Genomic DNA, 19,255 nt, shown 5'->3' with positions numbered 1-19,255 from the left:
ACTGAACAACAAAGGCGAAAACGTGTAAAGTGAAGTTACCTAGCCGCAGACTCGTAAACTCGGTAAGGTACGGTGGAATTCACGGACTGAATTTGGAAACCGCGATTTTGCGAGCCATAGTACATACATGGTACAGTAGGCTAACACCGTAGAAAAAAATTGCCTATTTAGGCACGTAAGGTACTTAAACGGCGTATTGTAATCAATTGTATGAAATTAACAAACTTACAACCTAAACGGTAGATTTATATAAGTAGAAATGTACCTTTTCCTACATTTATGACTCTCATTAATTTCGATTATGTTTTGTTACAGGTTCAGGAGAAGTCTACGGGCTTATGTAATATGGTATGATAACGTCACATATATTTACTTTTTTACCTATTATTAAACTCAGAAAAGTTATATGGTGCTCTAATTGTTTAGCTCTTGTTACAGATTCACAAAAGAGGACTTGAAAAACTAAACCGAATATTACTTTACATACTGCACTGTAAATTTTAATCAAGCAATGACTGTGATGGGAAGTTAGATGTAGAAGTGACGTATCGATGGGAGCCGCATGGAGTCGCGCGCGCAGATGAGTCCGCTGCCCACCAAGCACCAGCGGCCCGAGGCTACCTACAGGAGCTGCTCCCAGTCACTGCCTCTTGACATTCTGTAAGTGTCCCTTCTGCAATATTTATAATCTTTGATAGGCACTGTCGAGCGGCGACAACACACCAAGCACCAGCGGCTCGAGGCTACCTATAGGAGTTGCTCCCAGTCACTGCCTCTTGACATTCTGTAAGTGTCCCTCCTGCAAGCTTGCTATAGTCTTTGACAGCTGCTATCAGATGAGTTCGCTGCCCACCAAGCACCAGCGGCCCGAGGCTACCTACAGGAGCTGCTCCCAGTCACTACCTCTTGACATTCTGTGTCTCTTCTGTAATGTAAACAGTCTTTGACAACCGCTATCAGATGAGTCCGCTGCCCACCAAGCACCAGCGGCTCGAGGCTACTTACAGGAGCTGCTCCCAGTCACTGCCTCTTGACATTCTGTAAGTGTCTCTTCTGTAATGTAAACAGTCTTTGACAACCGCTATCAGATGAGTCCGCTGCTCACCAAGCACCAGTGGCCCGAAGCTACCTCCAGGAGCTTTCCCAGTCATTGCCTCTTGACATTCAGTAAGTGCCCCTTCTGCAATCTTACTTAGTCCTTGAACAGCTAGTGTCAGACGTGGCTACATACAGCAATTGCTCCAAGTAACGAGCAAGGGCTTGCAGATATTCCTTAAGCATCCCTTTGAAGTTATTTTCAATCGTCTGCCATACCTTTTTGCCTTCAACATCAGCCGAATCTGTGTACACATCAGGCTACCCATTTTTGTTGTAAACTCGCCCCTATTACAACTGCACAAGAACCCGCAGTGGTTACTTTGACGTGCCGTCGTCTGTACATATCACTTATTAATCGTTTACAGCTTATAGTAATCCTTTTTGCAAGTGTCTTTGGCTGTCACTTCAAACCTTCAATGCAAGTAACTCAGCAAGGCGTAGCTTTGATTTCACTAAAACAATTGGCCAGTATTATCTTACCATTCACTCAAATTGAATCACTGCAATTAACGGTAATGGTCTGTCGAAAGATAAGGAAGCAATTACGATATGTATATCGGATCAGTTGGCAAGCTACTGTTACTGCGNTTACTGCAAACCACCTGATAGCGTGTCAACTATTCTACTATCAGCTCATTAGCATTTAATTCTTCCGCCTATTTCAAATAAGCAAGAGAAAGTATTTAACGACACCGAGAAAAATGTGTGGAAAAACGGAATGTAAAATTACTACCTACTACTTTTTCGTAGTACACCTCATTTTATAAATTTGTGAGATTATAGATTTTTGTCGGGTGCACTTATTTCATATTCCTCATTTTCAAACTTGTCTAATCCAGACCTTAGTTACCCTGAGGTTGAATATAGTGAATTATGCCCAGTGAACAGTCACTTTATCAATCCACACGTTTACTGCTACCTAAATCCATACTTGAATTATAACAACTTGTTTTTGTCCACCTGTCTGCTACTTTTACATGCCTAAACTTGTCTGATGGTAAGGCCTTAGTCGAAAACTAGTACTTATTATAGTTAAAATTATAGATATTTTTTTCCTATCAGATGGTTGCCTCGTTCCTCGTTCCGGCCGGCAGAGGGCGAGTTGGCGGACTGCGTGCTGGTGGTGGGAGTGTCGCGGCCGAAGCTCGCCGCGGCCCTCCTATCCGTCACGCTGCTGTCACTCTTCCTCACCTTCCACGTGCTCTATGACAGCGCACTCTATAGCATACAGGTGAGCAACACACGACACGACACTGCATAAACATAAACACAACACCGAAGCTCGCCGCGGCCCTCCTGTCCGTCACGCTGCTGTCACTCTTCCTCACCTTCCACGTGCTCTATGACAGCGCACTCTATAGCATACAGGTGAGCAACACACGACACGACACTGCATAAACATAAACACAACACCGAAGCTCGCCGCGGCCCTTCTGTCCGTCACGCTGCTGTCACTCTTCCTCACCTTCCACGTGCTCTATGACAGCGCACTCTATAGCATACAGGTGAGCAAACACCATATGTGTAACCGACATAGCTCGCAGAATTGCTAAAATCAAGTGGCAGTGGGCGGGGCACATAGCTCGTAGAGACGATGGCCGTTGGGGCAGGAAAGTTCTCGAGTGGCGACTACGGGCTAGAAGACGTAGCGTGGGCAGGCCTCCTACTAGGTGGACCGAAGAGCCTGGATGCGGGCAGCGCAGGACCGTTCATTGTGGAAAACCTTGGGGGAGGCCTTTGTCCAGCAGTGGACGTCATTTGGCTGAAACGAAGACGAACGAGCAAACACACGACACGACACTGCACAAACATAAACACAACACCGAAGCTCGCCGCGGCCCTCCTGTCCGTCACGCTGCTGTCGCTCTTCCTCACCTTCCACGTGCTCTATGACAGCGCACTCTATAGCATATAGGTGAGCAACCACAAAAGACTGCTTTAACTCAAATACAACACATACAGAGTGAATTTGCAATCAGTGTCCGAATTTTTAGGAGCGACTGCTTAATCGGTTTACGTAAAGAAAACTTTTTTTTTTTCTAATTTAATTATTTTTATCCGCCGCGAGCGGTTTTAAAATTGGCACATGTGGATAATTTATTTACTTCGTTCATTAAAAAATACGTACACAAAAGTAACTGCAAAGCTTAATGGACATAATGGTGTGGAAAAATAAGCCATAACCTTTAAAACTTATGATATGGACTGGACACCCGCGAATTAGATTTTCAATTAGTTCTTGCGAAAAATATCACGATTAAAATTAATTAAGATAAAGTTGTATTGTTAAATTGTTCTATCATATATCACCCTGTATTACACTGAAGCTCGCTGCTGCCCTCTTATCCGTCACGCGCCGCTGCTGTCACTCTTTCTCATAATAATATATTCTTCCCTTCCTATTTATAAATAACAATCACAACAAATTCTCGTAATCGTCAACAAGAAACACCTAATAATAATTCACCGTACCCAACCGTGATAAACATTTCCCTCGCCATGGTATAAGGTATAATCCCACCTAATTTCACCGTGAGATATTAGCCCCGGTTATCAATGCTCCGATATATTACCCACTTACTTCTTGCTTCGATCCCGGGCACGTATGAAAGGCACTTTCACGTACACTCGGCCGCGATATTATGGGTAATATGTGCAGATAGGGAGATTTACAGCTGTACTCTCCAGCTAAAAGCATGGCTGCAGTTCTATTAAATATACATAAAGTACATGGAATGGGCGATACTGGCGTTTGGGAGTAAATTTTACATTAGATATCTTTACTCATTTGTGTGTTACATTATATCGATTAATTTAATTCATGTAAGTTCTTCAAAACTATTTCGTTTATATTTTCTTAATCAAACAAAAGTTTTGGGAAAATTGAAAGTGTACAAAATCATGAAGGAAAAATATACAATGGAATAATGCTTTTTTCAAAAGTAGATAAGTTTTTGCTGATCAGTTCCTTACACGCTGATTGACTCTGTCCGCCTGTATTCACAATCATTACGTTGACGTCTCACAGTGCGCGTGGACGCACAGGGTGACACGAACTTATCATCACAGGGCTCTAATCAACGCTGTGCGTTCGATTTGCTGCTTCACTTAAGCAAGTATCTTTTGCGAATACGGGCGTAAGTATGCTTCTTGCATTATTAAAACTCTACTGGCAGTGAAGAGAAAATTAGATCACTCTAATTGTCGGCCTCGTGCGTGACCCACTTTAATCCGGGCTACACATTATGCCCATTTCTTCTTAATGTGTCTAAGATCATTAGGAAGAATGAGGGTTAGGTCGGCGCGTTTCATATTTCATCACTCCGCAGACGTCACGTAGCAATAAATATGAGGTGGCACTTAAGTATAAAACTATAGAGCTAGCGCTTACTGAGTCAGTGCTTGAGGTATGGCAGCGACACGTTTTTCCCGTAGTACCTACCGCTCCCATATCCAATGACCAACCTATGAACGCGCGCGCAGTGATCTGCATGCATTGGTTTAGCTGAAGCTTAAGCCACATTTAAGCGGTAGACCAAATTGTAACACGAAGCGTATTGATGATATTTTTTTATTGATCGAACAATCGACTTATTGCGACTGCTTACTCTTTCGAAAACCAATCGAGCTATCAAATATGAACAAACATACTGTATCGGCACGTATCTCCTCAATGTTGTCGTGAACCGATTCTCGCATTCAATAGGCCGTAAACCTTAAGCGCATTTTACGCGGATTTAAACACGAACTCGACAATATGCTTGTGTTATGTCACAAATAAACCGCTTATTGTCTAACGCAAGATGGCTGTCACTTATGTTGGATTTTATACAGGGTGTGTCGTAGCGTCGCCTTAGCATAAACCTCGATGCGGGAAATACACTGAATATTGCTTACAAAGTCACTCTGATAGGCAGAAGAAATATTTTTATTTCTACTACAGATGACTGTTGACACTTTCACAAAAATATTTGAATAATAAAAGCAAACCAGTAAATTGGCACTTGCTATTTTTATTTCATACCTTTTTATATCAAACCCATTCCCAGCAAAAAAACCAGCTTTCCCTATCAGATACTTTTTCTGAACTGTACCTTAACCTAACCTACTTAAGAAATGTATTCGTAAAACAAACAAGGATTAACGTAGAACTGATATGGTTGTTTTACAATATGAGCCTTGTGTCGGTTTCATAACAGCCCTTTCGGTGCGTGTTTCCCGTGGGCGTGCCGACCAAGCCCAAGGTAGGCCTGCACCTATTGCGAAACTCATAATTAGTGATGTTTGGATACCGATAACTGAGTGTATTCGAATGCACACCGAAAATCCAACTAAAAGCATCTTAGGTTGCTGACACGTGCTAATTTAATTTAAATTTAAAACTTATTTCCATTATTAATTAACATTAAATAATTATTTTTCTATTTATAAAATTTATGTATTATGTATATTGTTAACTCGAATTGTATGTTGTGTGCACTTGTTATTGGAGCTGCAACAAGTTCTACTGTATAACCTGCTTTAAAAGCTTTGTATGTTATGGTTGTATCCCTGTTTTGTGCACCAAATAAAATAAATAAATAAATAAATTTGCAACGAAAACGTGTTGTCGTCTGTTTCTGGCAGAAAATATTTTTGGTAAAAATATAAGTTTATTCTTAAAAAAACAAGTATTCGTTTCGTCAGTGGCTTAATTATTTTATGGTCTGTTAATTCTTCTCAAATTGTCATACTATTGGTAATAATGAGAATATTATATTAACCTCATTTATTTAAATAAAACAATAAATGATTTGTAGTCACTATCCTCTACAGGTGTACTTATTTCTTTTTTATGTTTCATTTTTATTTGCTGTATCCAAATGTAATTAATCACTTTGAACGCACCACCGCTTTTATAGGTCAGCGATCTCATAAAACCACTATTGTGTCGAGCGTAAAATCGATAACATGAATCGAGAAGTACGTCAGATGTATCCCATCACTAGTCGTGGTCGTAACAGTAATTAATGCGTGGTGTTCTGCAGATAGCACGACAGCGCCCTTCTTTATGACAGCCTGTACTTCAGAGTTATGGCGTAATAGAAATTGTTACAGTTAACCCACCCTTTTGTGCATAGGTCAACGTTAATAAATTTACCTTATAAAAATCGATCATACTACCTAATTGACTGATTTCTGATGTGATGCGATATCTTCAGGGACACATATCAAATTAACAAGTTTTTTTTTTGTTTTTTTTTTTTGTATTAATAATTATTGTTTATTATCATATGACCAGGAAAGTGCTAGACATCCAAACTAAGCCCCGCGGACGAGGAAGACCCCGAATTACATGGATGTCCGTAATCAATAACGACCTCAAAGAAGCCCAAGTTAACAGTAAGACAACCCAGGACCGAGCCGCCTGGAGACGCATGACGCGGAGGGCCGACCCCAAATAAAATGGGAATGGGCCAGGCAAAGTAGTAGTTTATTATCAGCCCGAAATAAAAATTCATTTAAGTACAAGATCGTTAACCTTAAAAATACAACACCCAAACCTCACTGATTGTGTATTCAGTGATTTGCATACAGTTAATTAAGTCTCAAAAATAAAAACAAGTACCTAGTTAACTACTACTGTCGTAGCATAATTAATGCTTGGTGTTCTAAGTAACCATGACAGCACTCTACTCTACTTAACACCCTGTATTTCCGGATAGTGCTTAGTAGAATTTGATACAGTAAACCCACATCTTATGCTCAGTGAAACTACGCGTTAAGGATAAATCTTGTTTATACAATTTGTTCGTCCAGCCAGAGTAGACTGACTGACCGATCATTTATTTATGCAGAGTCTACTGAGTCTGAATATTTTGATGTACCAAATCAAACATTTAACATAGGTTTTTAGTAAAGGTTAATTTAATTTCGAAACGTTTGTACTCGTAAGATTGTTAAAATCTTTTGACGCATAGTTAGTTAAAAAAACTCATATATTTTTGCAAATAGGCTTTTGAAAAGCAATTTTACACGTCCCAGTATTAATATTGCCACTGGTTCGGGACAATAAATGGGCCAGTGCTGAGAAGAAGCAGCGCAAGGAATTCAGTCACTTTTGTTGACAGTTGTATTGTTTACGCACTTTTTCGTAAGCATGTACAGAGCCTACTCATCTTTAGTCTATTGTAGCCATGGGGTTCAGCAATTCGGCGGTGGCGTGCATCTCCCGCCACGTTTGCATAGTAAACCGAGACCGAGTTTATATCTCGTTTGAGTACGCCATAAATAAATTTAAGAGGGACGTGAAACTTTAATAGTTGTTCACAAAAGGATTTACTTAACAGGACATCGTTAACGTTTGTTAACGACCGGATCGTGAATCGCGATATTGATGTTACCTATATCTCGATTTTACTTCGATATGCTATCAAGGCTTTATAAGAACCTAATACAGTTCTCTCTGGAGATAAACTTAAATATTTTCTATTTTTACATGCCCAGACTAGTTGTCTGAAACCTTTTCTCTATTTTATCAGAACACCCACACGTTCAAGTTTATTACACGAGTTTCTCAATTTACTAGCTCAATACATAGGTGTAGCTGAAAATATTCAGGTTTCCTTCAAAAATATCTTTCTGTAGACTACCTAAGTACCTACTAGTAGTATCTACTAACCTCTACTTAAGTACATGCTCTGCGCACGCATTGCGATGCATGATGTGATGTGAACAATGTCAAACTTTAAAATTGTTTAATCTTTGTACTACCTAAATAATGCTGTTTCTATGTATAAACATACTGACACTTACATCACTTAATTTTATAGGTAATACCTATCTAATTTTAGTAACAATTTAGGATGTATAGTGAAAATGAAACCAAGACCTTCTAACACCGATCGTGAATCATTGTAGGTACTATTGATTAAATGCCGCGACCAGCACAAAGACGTGGAACACTGTAAAAATGCATGTCACTCATCCACCATTATTTACTGCCTCGGTCTCATTCAACAATTTGCATGAAAAACGGGTTAAACAATCCATTAACCCCTACTACAAATCACAGATCTGCAGTCTCCAAAATAAACATAATATTTTGTGATTTATTATGCCACACCCCGATTTCATGGGGGTCATTTAATGAAAATAGATTGATTGTGTTCAGGTCCCCATGACAAAATTAAAAACCTGACGGTTATAATTCAGAAATCGCTTAGCTCTAGCGCTTTTTCGTAAAAAAAATTGATGCGACAGTTAACAAACGGTGTCAATTTCGGACTCAGATTCGAAGGTCTATAGTTCGATAGAATCCCACCACCGCTGGATTTACCCTGAATAAAAAAAGTATCCTGTAGGTTTTGATTCCTTTGCGAGTGTCGAAAATTTGTTGAAAATATCGACATAATCGGCTGTATCTTTTGATTGGCTTGGCTTAGAAGTTTGATATTTTCACAGCTTAAAGGGACAATAGACCTGAGTATTTCATGTAAATTTCAGCTTGATAAGTCTACGCGTTCTTGAGATAAAGGGTCTTGACAGACAGACAGACGGACAACAAAGTGATCCTATAAGGGTTCCGTTTTTTCCTTTTGAGGTACGGAACCCTAAAAAGAACTTAAATGAAAATCCTCGCTCTACGCACTCGCGTACCTACTTCGCTCGGTGAAGCGATTTCGAAAATAAAACTATCACGAATATAATAGCTTTATATGTCTAGCGATAACAAAAACATCGAATTACCTTAACAAGTAGCAATTTACGTAAAATCAGCTGTTACGTGGGCTAACTCGATCTGCTCGAGTGGCGGAGACTGGAGTGCTCATTCTTATCCTTTATAATTAGACCATTTGTGTGCCCAAAGCAGAATTCCAACCCTCAGGCTTATTTGTAATGTTATTCTAACCTTTCGCTATATTTTGTCGCAAATTATAAATGTACACGAGGTGAACAATTTAGGAAATATCATGTGCGTTCTTCATAAATGTTAAATTGAGTGGTGTCGATGTCATCTTTACAGGTTGCTTAGATTTAGCAAAGCCATAGATAAATACAAGTTGTACTTAGTTACAACTTAGATGAGATTGTGTTCCAGTGCTTCGTATGGTGACGGACGAAACATTATTTGAAACACTCACGTTTCTGTTCAGACTCAGATGTAATTTTTAGGACAATTCCATCCAATTATCGAGTCGGTGTGGCCGACTCGAGATACGAGGAACGCGGGTTCGAATCCCACCGCCGCTCGACTATTGTGGTGAGCCCACTCGTAACACAAGCTTATTTAGCTTACCACGAGGGGCTAATGGGACTATTAGTAATTTTTTTTTTAAAAGATTATTACCAATTTGTATTAAATTGGTAATAATCTTTAAAAAAAAAAAAAAAATAAATAATAGCTAGTTGATATCAACAAAAACTAATTGTGAATGTAATCTTACCATCTACTCTTCTCCAAAGAACACCTGAATTGAATAAAATATAACATTATTTATTGACCTGATAAAGATAGGAAGGCGCTGGATGCAGGCCGCTACCAACCGTGCGATGTGGAAGTCATTGGGGGAGGCCTATGTTCAGCAGTGGGCGTCCTGTGGCTGAAATGATGATGTTAATGATGATTATTCATTGCTACGAGTACTTCTGTGTACAGTTGTAATAAAGGCTTTTACCCCACAGGCGGCCAGCATGGCGTCTGCGGCGAATGAGAACCGCAAGCTGCTGCAGAACCAGGAAGCGAACAGCAGGACCATCAACCATCCCATGGCGCTGCGCAAGCGACTGCGCCCGCCANGACCGCCGCGCCAGCCCCGGCCCGCGAGGAGACTCCCGCAGGTTTGATCTATGGCACAGTTTTAAGGGGGGATTAGGGGCCCCATCACAATCACAAATAACTGTGAAATGCGATCTTTTTTGCTGTTTTTGGGCAAAAATACTACTACCATACCATAATAACACTGATTTAATTACAAAACTACAAGAAACTTTGTAGGCAATTGTTTACTTTCTACATTGCACTGTACGCACAATAGCCCTTAATACTATTACTTATTATGTGCCTTAACTTAATAAAAGTATTCTAACTTTGGACGTCATTTAACGGGGCACTTTATAGCTAGTACATTTAAAACTATTTTAATTAACATCATATTATAAGATATTACCTATGTGTGTAGTGTAATGTGTTATTAAACGACAGCTTTTAACTGACTTTTCATGTAGGTATTTCCTTATTAATACAGGATCAAAAATTGCAAACTTAAACATAAAATCACGAAACATAGACACAGTGTGTAAAAATAACTTTTTCCATCTTCCGATCCTAGATTTATTTGAACCTCCAAGATATTTTTCCGCAAAAGTTAAAAGTTCTGCTTACTTTGATATGTAAAACTAAGCAACTGGTATGTAAGACGTTTGGTTGTTAGCTCACCCTATATTTATGGAGTAACCTGGTTTTTTTTGGTTACTTTTATATGTCTTTGTAGATTAAACTAACCAGTCCAAGTTTATTCCAATTAGGTTTTGCTAACCACAATTAATTGTGAGACTACTTATATGTATATTTTATTATCTATACATCAATACTTGAAAGCACTTAAAAGGCTTCCTTCAGATCAATCTTTGGCGAAGCCCTAAGATAACAAAACTCTATTTGATACTAGTATATCTTTGTTGGGACTTACAGCAATATAGGTAATTATGTAGTATTGAACTGTCAACTCCAATAAAATCATAAATAAAATAATATGTTTAAACAGAACATTACACTGATTGTAACATATGTGATAATAATACATTCCACATCAACTAGAATAATAATATGCAAATGGTTTCATTTGCCTTAATTACGTTTGCACATACTCCATTGGGCAATTACAAAGGCGTTCATCCATTCCAGGCTTTGATCATCGGAGTACGGAAGTGCGGAACCAGGGCGCTGCTAGAGATGTTATACCTCCATCCCATGGTGCAGAAGGCATCAGGGGAAGTCCACTTCTTCGACAGAGATGAGAACTACGCACTGGGCCTGGAGTGGTATAGGAGCAAAATGCCGATGTCTTTCAAGGGGCAGATCACGATAGAGAAGAGTCCTAGCTACTTCGTTACACCTGAAGTAAGTAACTTTTTACAGCTTCGTATGGTTTATTTTTAATTTAAAAATAAATGAGATAAATTAGTTCAGATTTCGGATGTCAAGAATTAATTATCGTACAATAAATACTACAGCTACATTTTAATCGATATTCCTAATGCGATATGTAGGTACGAGTTTATGTCAGACCACTTGATGACAGTTTGAACGATTTGAAAAGATTCGTATTAAAGAAAAAAGCGAGTCGTCTTCTATGACTGAAATCCTCGTGGGTGAAGCTGTGAGAAGAAGCTAAATATTTTATTTAAAACAGGACATTCTTAATTGTTTTAAAATCTTAAAATTATTCACCCAGACACTACGAAATAATATCTATGATCGAGAAATGTACTTACGTAACGTTATGACGTTATGGTGTTTGTGAGAGTCTTGTCAACCGTAGCCTACGGCTGCTACGCCGTAGCTTGCTGTACTACGAAAATATAGAAACGTCTGTCGTTTGCTACGAGTACCTACATTCATAATACATACAAAATGTATTCTGTTTAGTTTGGGTTGATTCGCTTCGAAACGAAATAAATTAATTATAAATTAAATTTAATTTTTTATTTCTAGTTTGATATGTGTTTTATAATTTAATATTTAACTGGACTTCTAGCTACGAGAAACAATTTAAGACAGAATCTTTAACAAACTGAAACTTGTATTTAACTACACATGAACATGAAAGAAATAGTCTTCTTTACATTATGTGTTTACTATTTATTAGTTCGTCGAAACCAATTGATCCACGGCGATGAAGCCAATGCTTCAACGAACTAATATTCGTTCTGAGAAATCATTTAAATGTAAATCAATTTACATAAATGTCGAATACTATACCGTTGTGATTTGAATCGCATAAGAGCTTCGTAGATAAACTTAACTTGAGAAATCGAGTTCTTAGAAGCAATTTGGATAAGCCGCTCACTGATATGAATAAATTGTATAGTATAATAAGTTTAGTTAAACATTCCTACAATTACTTAACAAATGTTAGGATTTTGACCCTGCACAACTATTTACTAAAGTATTTAGAAACAGATAAGACGTGAGCTTTTATTTTATTGAGTCAAGTTGTAAATTTTTTCAAAGCTCGCCAAACAAGGCGTTGGATGAATCTGGCGTTTGTCGGCCGTTTGGTGTAGTGGTTCAGAACGGACTACTTTGCCGAGAGGTCCCGGGTTCGATTCCCGGCCGGGCAGAAATTGAAATGCTGAATTTCAATTTCTTCAACGGGTCTGGGTGTTTTCTATGTATAATATGTATGTATTTACAAAAAAAAAGTATTCAAGTATGTTTATATCCGTTGTCTAGTACCCATAGTACAAACTTTGCTTAGTTTGGGACTAGCGGCGCAGTGTAGAAAAAAAAATCTCTTTATGACCTATGCTGTTCCTAAGTTGGGAACACAAGCGGTGTCCCATAAATGAGTTTTGCCCAAGACCTCAAGGAGCCCGGGAGCCAGCGCCTCAAGCCATTCGTTTCTCACACTCACAACTGAAACGAGTCTATAATGGTTTAAATGAACGTGCCTTAATCTTTTGTTAATAATTAAATTAAAATAATTAAAATACTCACGATAGGTCCCCGAGCAAGACCGAGCCATGAACTCATCAGTGCGTCTGCTCCTCATAGTCCGGGAGCCTATGACGCGAGCCATTTTTTTCATACTACATAATAGAACGATTCTGAAATGGTTTGAATGGACGTTCCTGAATCTTTTGTTATCTTCTGTTACTCACGATAGGTCCCCGAGCGAGTTCGAGCCATGAACTCGTCAGTGCGTCTGCTCCTCATAGTCCGGGAGCCGGTGACGCGAGCCATCTCGGACTACACTCAACTCAGGAGCCGCGCCACACCGTCGGCGCCCGCGCACCCGCTGCTGCCCGGCCATCCCGTGCCCGACGCGGCCAAGCCGTTCGAACATCTAGCTATCTCGCCCGACGGATCTATCAATGTTGCTTACAGGTAAGTCATTTATTTATTTCAACACAAATAATGCATTGTTTATGTTTTCTTTACAGCTTCTTTTTTTTCTCAGCTATTTTACACTCTTGACAACATCTCGCTGTTTTTCAGGATTTGCATAAAATATTAGTTCTGTATCAATTAATTACTCAAGTCATGCTTGAAAGCTTGTATCTTATTTGCTAATTTTAAAATGAGTCACATTAATATTTCAATTTGTGAAATCTAAACAACTTGATCCGAATACTACTGTTAAAAACGTACAATACAGAGAACAGGGCGTAAGCTTACTGAATCAAAATTATCTATTATTATTATTCATTGAGTCAGAATCAGAATTAAGAGGTTTTACTTTAATTAATTATACTGTGTTATACATAGCGGGCTCACTGTTAATTACAATTTCTCCCAAGGGTGTCGATTTGATATGAAACAAGTCCGCCCCAAAATCCAAATTGAATGAAGTACAGACTACAATATCATGAAAAATACTGGCATCTTATGCCTAGTTGTAATCTCGTATTTTGCAACAAAAATACAATCTGATACTATACTGTAAAATATGTCATCTACAGCCCTTTACAGTCCACTGTTGGACTATGAGCCTCCTCCACTTTAGTGGAGAGTTTTGCCATAATCTCCACGATTGGCAGGCGGTTTGGAGATCGCAATTTAAAAGATTGATGTTTATCAGAGAGCGCTGCTGCCCGTTCTCTGTTGAATGTGTAGTCCCTAAGTCGCCTCTTACGACACCCACGGGAAGAGTAGGGGTTGGTGACAAAATGTATTCTACTCTGTATTCTACACGGCCACCGATACAATATGTATGACAGAATAATGATTTCCACAGACCAATAGCGATATCCCTGTACCACGCGTACCTCCACCGATGGCTCGAGGTTTTTCCCCGAGAACAGATTCTGGTGGTGAATGGAGACCTGCTCATCGAAGACCCTGTACCGCAGCTGCGACGCATCGAGAAGTTCTTGGGCCTGGAACACAAAATTGGTAAGTACTAAAGAATAATGCTCATTCAACTGGCAAAAATGTTTACAAAATAAAGAATAGATCAACGGTACCTTTGTACCTTGTCTTAATGTTGTCTAAATTCGTGCCCGAACTATTGAGTACATAAATAAAGAAACTTTCAAAGGAAATTGCTTTGTACCTAATTGAAAACTAGTTCTTTTGTGCCGGTGTCTATTTGGCTGTATTTTGCTCTAAAAGAAAGATTACTTTGTTGTAATATAAAATGGATTAAAAAAAAATACATCAGTAGTCGGTACATAACCGAACTAGTTATTTAGACTTCTGTATCTTGCGCTGTAATAGCTAAAGAGGTCCCATTTCACAACAGGAAGAAAAAACTTCTACTTCAACGAAACGAAAGGGTTCTACTGCTTGCGTAACGACACCACGGACAAATGCCTCCGTGAAACCAAAGGACGGAAGCACCCACGCGTAGACCCAGCGGTGGTCACCAAACTCCGCAAGTTCTTTATCCAGCACAACCAAAGGTTCTACGACCTAGTAGGAGAAGACCTCGGCTGGCCAGAGGACTGAATATAAAACAAACGATTAAAGACCCAGAAGCAAAGCGAATAAAATCCATTTCGAATTTAACAACTTGACTACTTCTTTTTAATTTCATGCCGAAGGCAATGCAACTTCGTATTTATGGCCAGTACTCTGCAACAAAGATCGCATTTTATTATTGATTCTCACAAAAACAAATGAACAATCGAATTTAAATTTTAAAATAGGAACACAGATTTAAACCTGGCATAAATTGGATTAAATCGTTCGCTAAGCATCTAGGTATTTGAATTCGTTGGTAATGCCGCATTTTACGCATCCCAGGTGCATGCACCATGTTGTGATCTAATACATATCAAAGTAATTTACACATATCAATAAAACATATCGTAGCTAGTAAGTTTTTTAAATCGTTTATGTATACATGTAGCATATACTTAGTATAGGGCATCTGGAATAAATTTATTTATAGCTAATTCATCGTACTCAAGTAGGAATTGTTTTCGATATTAAAACATTACATTGCGTTGTATAAAGCGTTACACTTTATTTAGGTTGCCTACCTGTGTGAAAGAAAAGAGGGAACAACTGAAAATTTATGAAAGATAAAGATTTAGAAATTTGTATAATGGTAGGCAAAGATTATTGTTGTTTTCGAGTTATCATGATAGTGTTTTTCACTGGCATTATTGCACTGATTTGTAAGACCGACCCACTGGAACCCTGAGCAATATATTTTTATATATATAATTAAGTATTGTGTGCAACCTTTATATTTATACAACGTTTATTATACAGATTTAATATTTTAACTGTTTGTGATGATAATTTCTTTTAATAGGATAAATTATTTTATATTAGATATAGGTGTTCAGATATAAGTGTATAATGTAATAATAATATAAAAGATGAATGAATGTTGTAAATTTTTCGCTTTCTCTTTTTAGATGTCGTGTTTTGGTCAGTGTGTCTTTCATGTGTTTACGTTGTTAGTGGACGTGGTTTTCCCATAATACCTTAGGTATAACCCATACTTTCAAGATACAAAATTGAAAATTTAAGATAGCTTTTAATCGTTAAAAAATCTTATTTACATTAGATCCAAAACGTGAAATAACACTATCGTCTAAAATCTAAATGTATATGACTATCCAAATTCTATGAAGTTTTAATTTGATGTGTGTGATGATACCTATTAATGCTGATTCTACTGAAAATAATAAGTTTAAACTACGGAGAGATATTAATATAAATTCGACGCGGGTTTTAGAAGTATTCTATTTAAGTAACGTAACGTCCAAGACTGAAGAGTTAGTTGAATAAGTCTAAGTAATACCTATTTAGCATAAAATGTCCATAGGTAATACGTAAGACAGAGGCCGCCACGCTTGCCCAGCCAGGCTGGGATGCGCGCCGCGATATACTTTATCGACGTCAAAATGTTGGCATAATCGATAAAATGGCGTGATAACCGCTTATCGTAGCGCGCATCCTAGGCCTACAGGACTCGACACCTTAACTTGGCACGACCCGGTAAAGGTGACCGTTCACTCTGTCGAAACTCGCGAATGTTCGCTCTGCCTTCATAAGTCAACATAAAGTACGTTCATTCTGCTCTGATATACCTAAATCACATCTGAAATGTTGATTACTTAACAGTATTATCTAAATATATAAAAGGAGAAACTGACTGACTGACTGACAGATCAACGCACAGCCTAAACGGCTAAACGTAGGCACTTGAAATTTGGAAGGGACGTAGCTTAGGTACCGTAGAGGTGCACTAAGAAAAGAATTCCCGAAATTCCCACGGGAACGGGAATTAGCGGGAAAAACAGGATTCACGCGTACGAAGTCGCGGGCAGCCGCTAGTCAAGTAATATGTAAATTGCTATAGAAAATTTACAAAATTAAGCTTTAAAAGCAGAAAGCTAACCATACTACCTACTACTTTATCTCCCAACCAACATAATGAATGAAACCCTTATTAGGAACCTTTTATAGACAAAAATAAAAAGCCGTGTGGTGACGGCAGAGCAGAATACATTTGTCACCAACCCCTACTCTTCCCGCGGGTGTCGTAAGAGGCGACTTAGGGACTACACATTAAACAGAGAATGGGCAGCAGCGCTCTCTGAAAAACATCAATCTTTTAAACTGCAATCTCCAACCCGCCTGCCTAGCGTGGAGATTATGGCAAAACCCTCCACTATAGTGGAGGAGGCTCATAGTCCAGCAGTGGACTGTAAAGGGCTGTTGATGATGATGATGATAGACAAAAATAAACAGTTTTTAACACCAGGTCACCTAGAGAAAATGGGCAAGCGAATGATGACGGGTATTATTTTATGTTTAAAATAAAACAACGCACGTTACAAATTAATTATAAAAACTAATACACACAACATACAACTTAATTAAGCGACACAACTTCTTTTTCACCGCTCTTGACCGATAAATTAGCGATGTTTTACCACACCTCTGTGATAATTAACCATACTCTTTCGCTCACGCGAGTTATCTTAACTCGTAGCAAAATTTTAAAGAGCAGACATAAATCAATGATGTCTGTTTATTACCATCTATCTAGATGCTGAAATTCTACACTTCGACTCAGTAGAGTGAACGTTCACCTTTATCCAAAATCGAAAATGTAACTCACTGACGAGTTTTGTGTGACAATTCTAATTGATGCACGTTAGTTGTCACACAAAACTCACGACACGATATCATACGACACGGGTGATTAGTTCGTGCTAACTACTGGTTTTAGTTAAGTCAAGATGCACTTTTAAACTCGATTTAAGGCGAAGTTCTTTTACTAGGAATTTGCTTCCAATCCAAATTTCAATCAACGAATGTTTATATGTTTTTATAACCCAGTTTAAAGTACTTTAGACGCGTACGCGTATGTGAATAACTCCCTTTGTATGTAATGTGTAATAGTGAATAACACCTTACTTGATTATGAGCACTCGCTGCTAGGTTTGATGTATACAAGTTGCTAAATCTGTTAATTATTAAAATACCTATCCATTTCCTTAATTGCCTGTATAAAAAAGGTGCAATCAGCAAGATTTACAACTGTTATAAAACACAAAAAAAAAATTGTAAAAAATAACTTGGATAATATTTTAGCAACTTGTATGTCAACAAGAATATCAAGCATATCAAAAATTTTCAATAATAGTTAAGTTTTTATTATAAGAGTTCTATAAGTTACATTTTGAAGTTAAGATATTTTATTTGTGTAGGACTAATTCAATAGTTGATAGATAATTTTAATCACTGTTAAATGTTGTGCACATTCATAAGGCGTAGTTAAATTTTTGATTAGGGCAATAATTTTATAGTAATTAACATTAATTTATTATGAATCAATTCAAAATATATTTATATTTTTATTGGGTAGAAAAAACTTTTTTCTACTTCTTTTGTGATATTTTTCATTATTTTTGTAATTGCATCTTTACCTATGGATTCTGATATTTAATTATGTTTTAAAAGTTTTAATTATAGTACCTATATTTACACTAAATCAATTTTAAAAGTATTACCTAAATCTTAATGTTACCTACAATCCCTTGTAAATATCTTCTAACATTTCTTTCAATAAGTTAATTGTACCTGCATCTTCAATAAAATATCCAAACTGGAATATTATGGTAAATTATTTCAAAAATATCCACATTCTCCTACATAATTAAAACCTGTTATTAGAAAAAGAAGAATTTCAACAAATAAACAAATTATAATTTTACCAAACAAATTCCACGAATGTATGATTTAATGGTAATTTATTCAAAAGAAACAATAATATTTTTAATAACAGTAGGTACAAATTATGGTAACAAAGTTTCAAATGCTTGGGTTTGCCAAGAATTTTACATAAAGCAACTACCGAGGTAAACAACCGAGGCGCAATTGAGTTATTTAGTTACAGTTTGAAGCTTGAACTAAGGGTGCCGCCTCGGTAACAGCGGGGAGCAAATAATGGACTAAAACAAAATGGACAATAAAAGTAACGCTCTAGGAACAAGAAAATGGTGCACGACCTTATCACCGCAGAAAGATGGTGACATAAATAATTTTGCTGTCGATTACTCAAAGTTGAATTCCGCTGTCGGAGGATAGAGTCAATAAAACCTTCAGATTTCAAATTATTCTTTCTTTCTTTCTTTCATTTCTGACTGCATAGACGACAGCATTTCAAGATAAATAATAAACACTGTGGCTTTTATTGTACCCACTGGGTGCTATTTTCCAACAAAAAGATTAAATAAGTAGTCGCACAATGAATTACAGAGACTAATTTTGTAGTCAGGATCCGACTTTTATCAACGAGTTGCCTTTTGTCTCTTCCGCTCATCGCACCGTTCGTCGTCCGCTGATATCGAGTACACCAAACTAACTTGGATTCAGTTCTAAACGAGGCGGTAGTGTTTGTCAATCAAATACACTGAGTTGTGAATGAGAAAATTCAGCGGCTGAACTTTTATTAACTCGCTGTTAGAGCATACGTAGTAGCAA

At 37.8% G+C, this 19,255-nt stretch overlaps 1 protein-coding gene across 1 annotated transcript; it reads left to right on the top strand.

Moving 5' to 3' along the window:
• Positions 1 to 307: 307 nt before the first annotated feature.
• On the top strand, positions 308 to 16,383 carry Hs3st-A (Heparan sulfate 3-O sulfotransferase-A). The gene is made up of 8 exons (XM_028322149.1): positions 308 to 348; positions 439 to 660; positions 2,161 to 2,329; positions 9,763 to 9,918; positions 10,985 to 11,200; positions 12,969 to 13,189; positions 14,040 to 14,197; positions 14,547 to 16,383. The coding sequence occupies exons 2-8, from the start codon at positions 563 to 565 to the stop codon at positions 14,750 to 14,752; spliced, it is 1,224 nt and encodes a 407-aa protein (XP_028177950.1). The 5' UTR covers positions 308 to 348; positions 439 to 562; the 3' UTR covers positions 14,753 to 16,383.
• The last annotated feature ends 2,872 nt before the right edge of the window (positions 16,384 to 19,255 follow it).

The sequence above is a fragment of the Ostrinia furnacalis genome, unplaced genomic scaffold, assembly GCF_004193835.3.
Source record: "Ostrinia furnacalis isolate ACB-3 unplaced genomic scaffold, ASM419383v2 OfSCF7602, whole genome shotgun sequence".
Taxonomy (NCBI): domain Eukaryota; kingdom Metazoa; phylum Arthropoda; class Insecta; order Lepidoptera; family Crambidae; genus Ostrinia; species Ostrinia furnacalis.
Note: the sequence above shows the minus strand (reverse complement) of the source record. Positions and strands in the feature narration are given on the sequence as shown.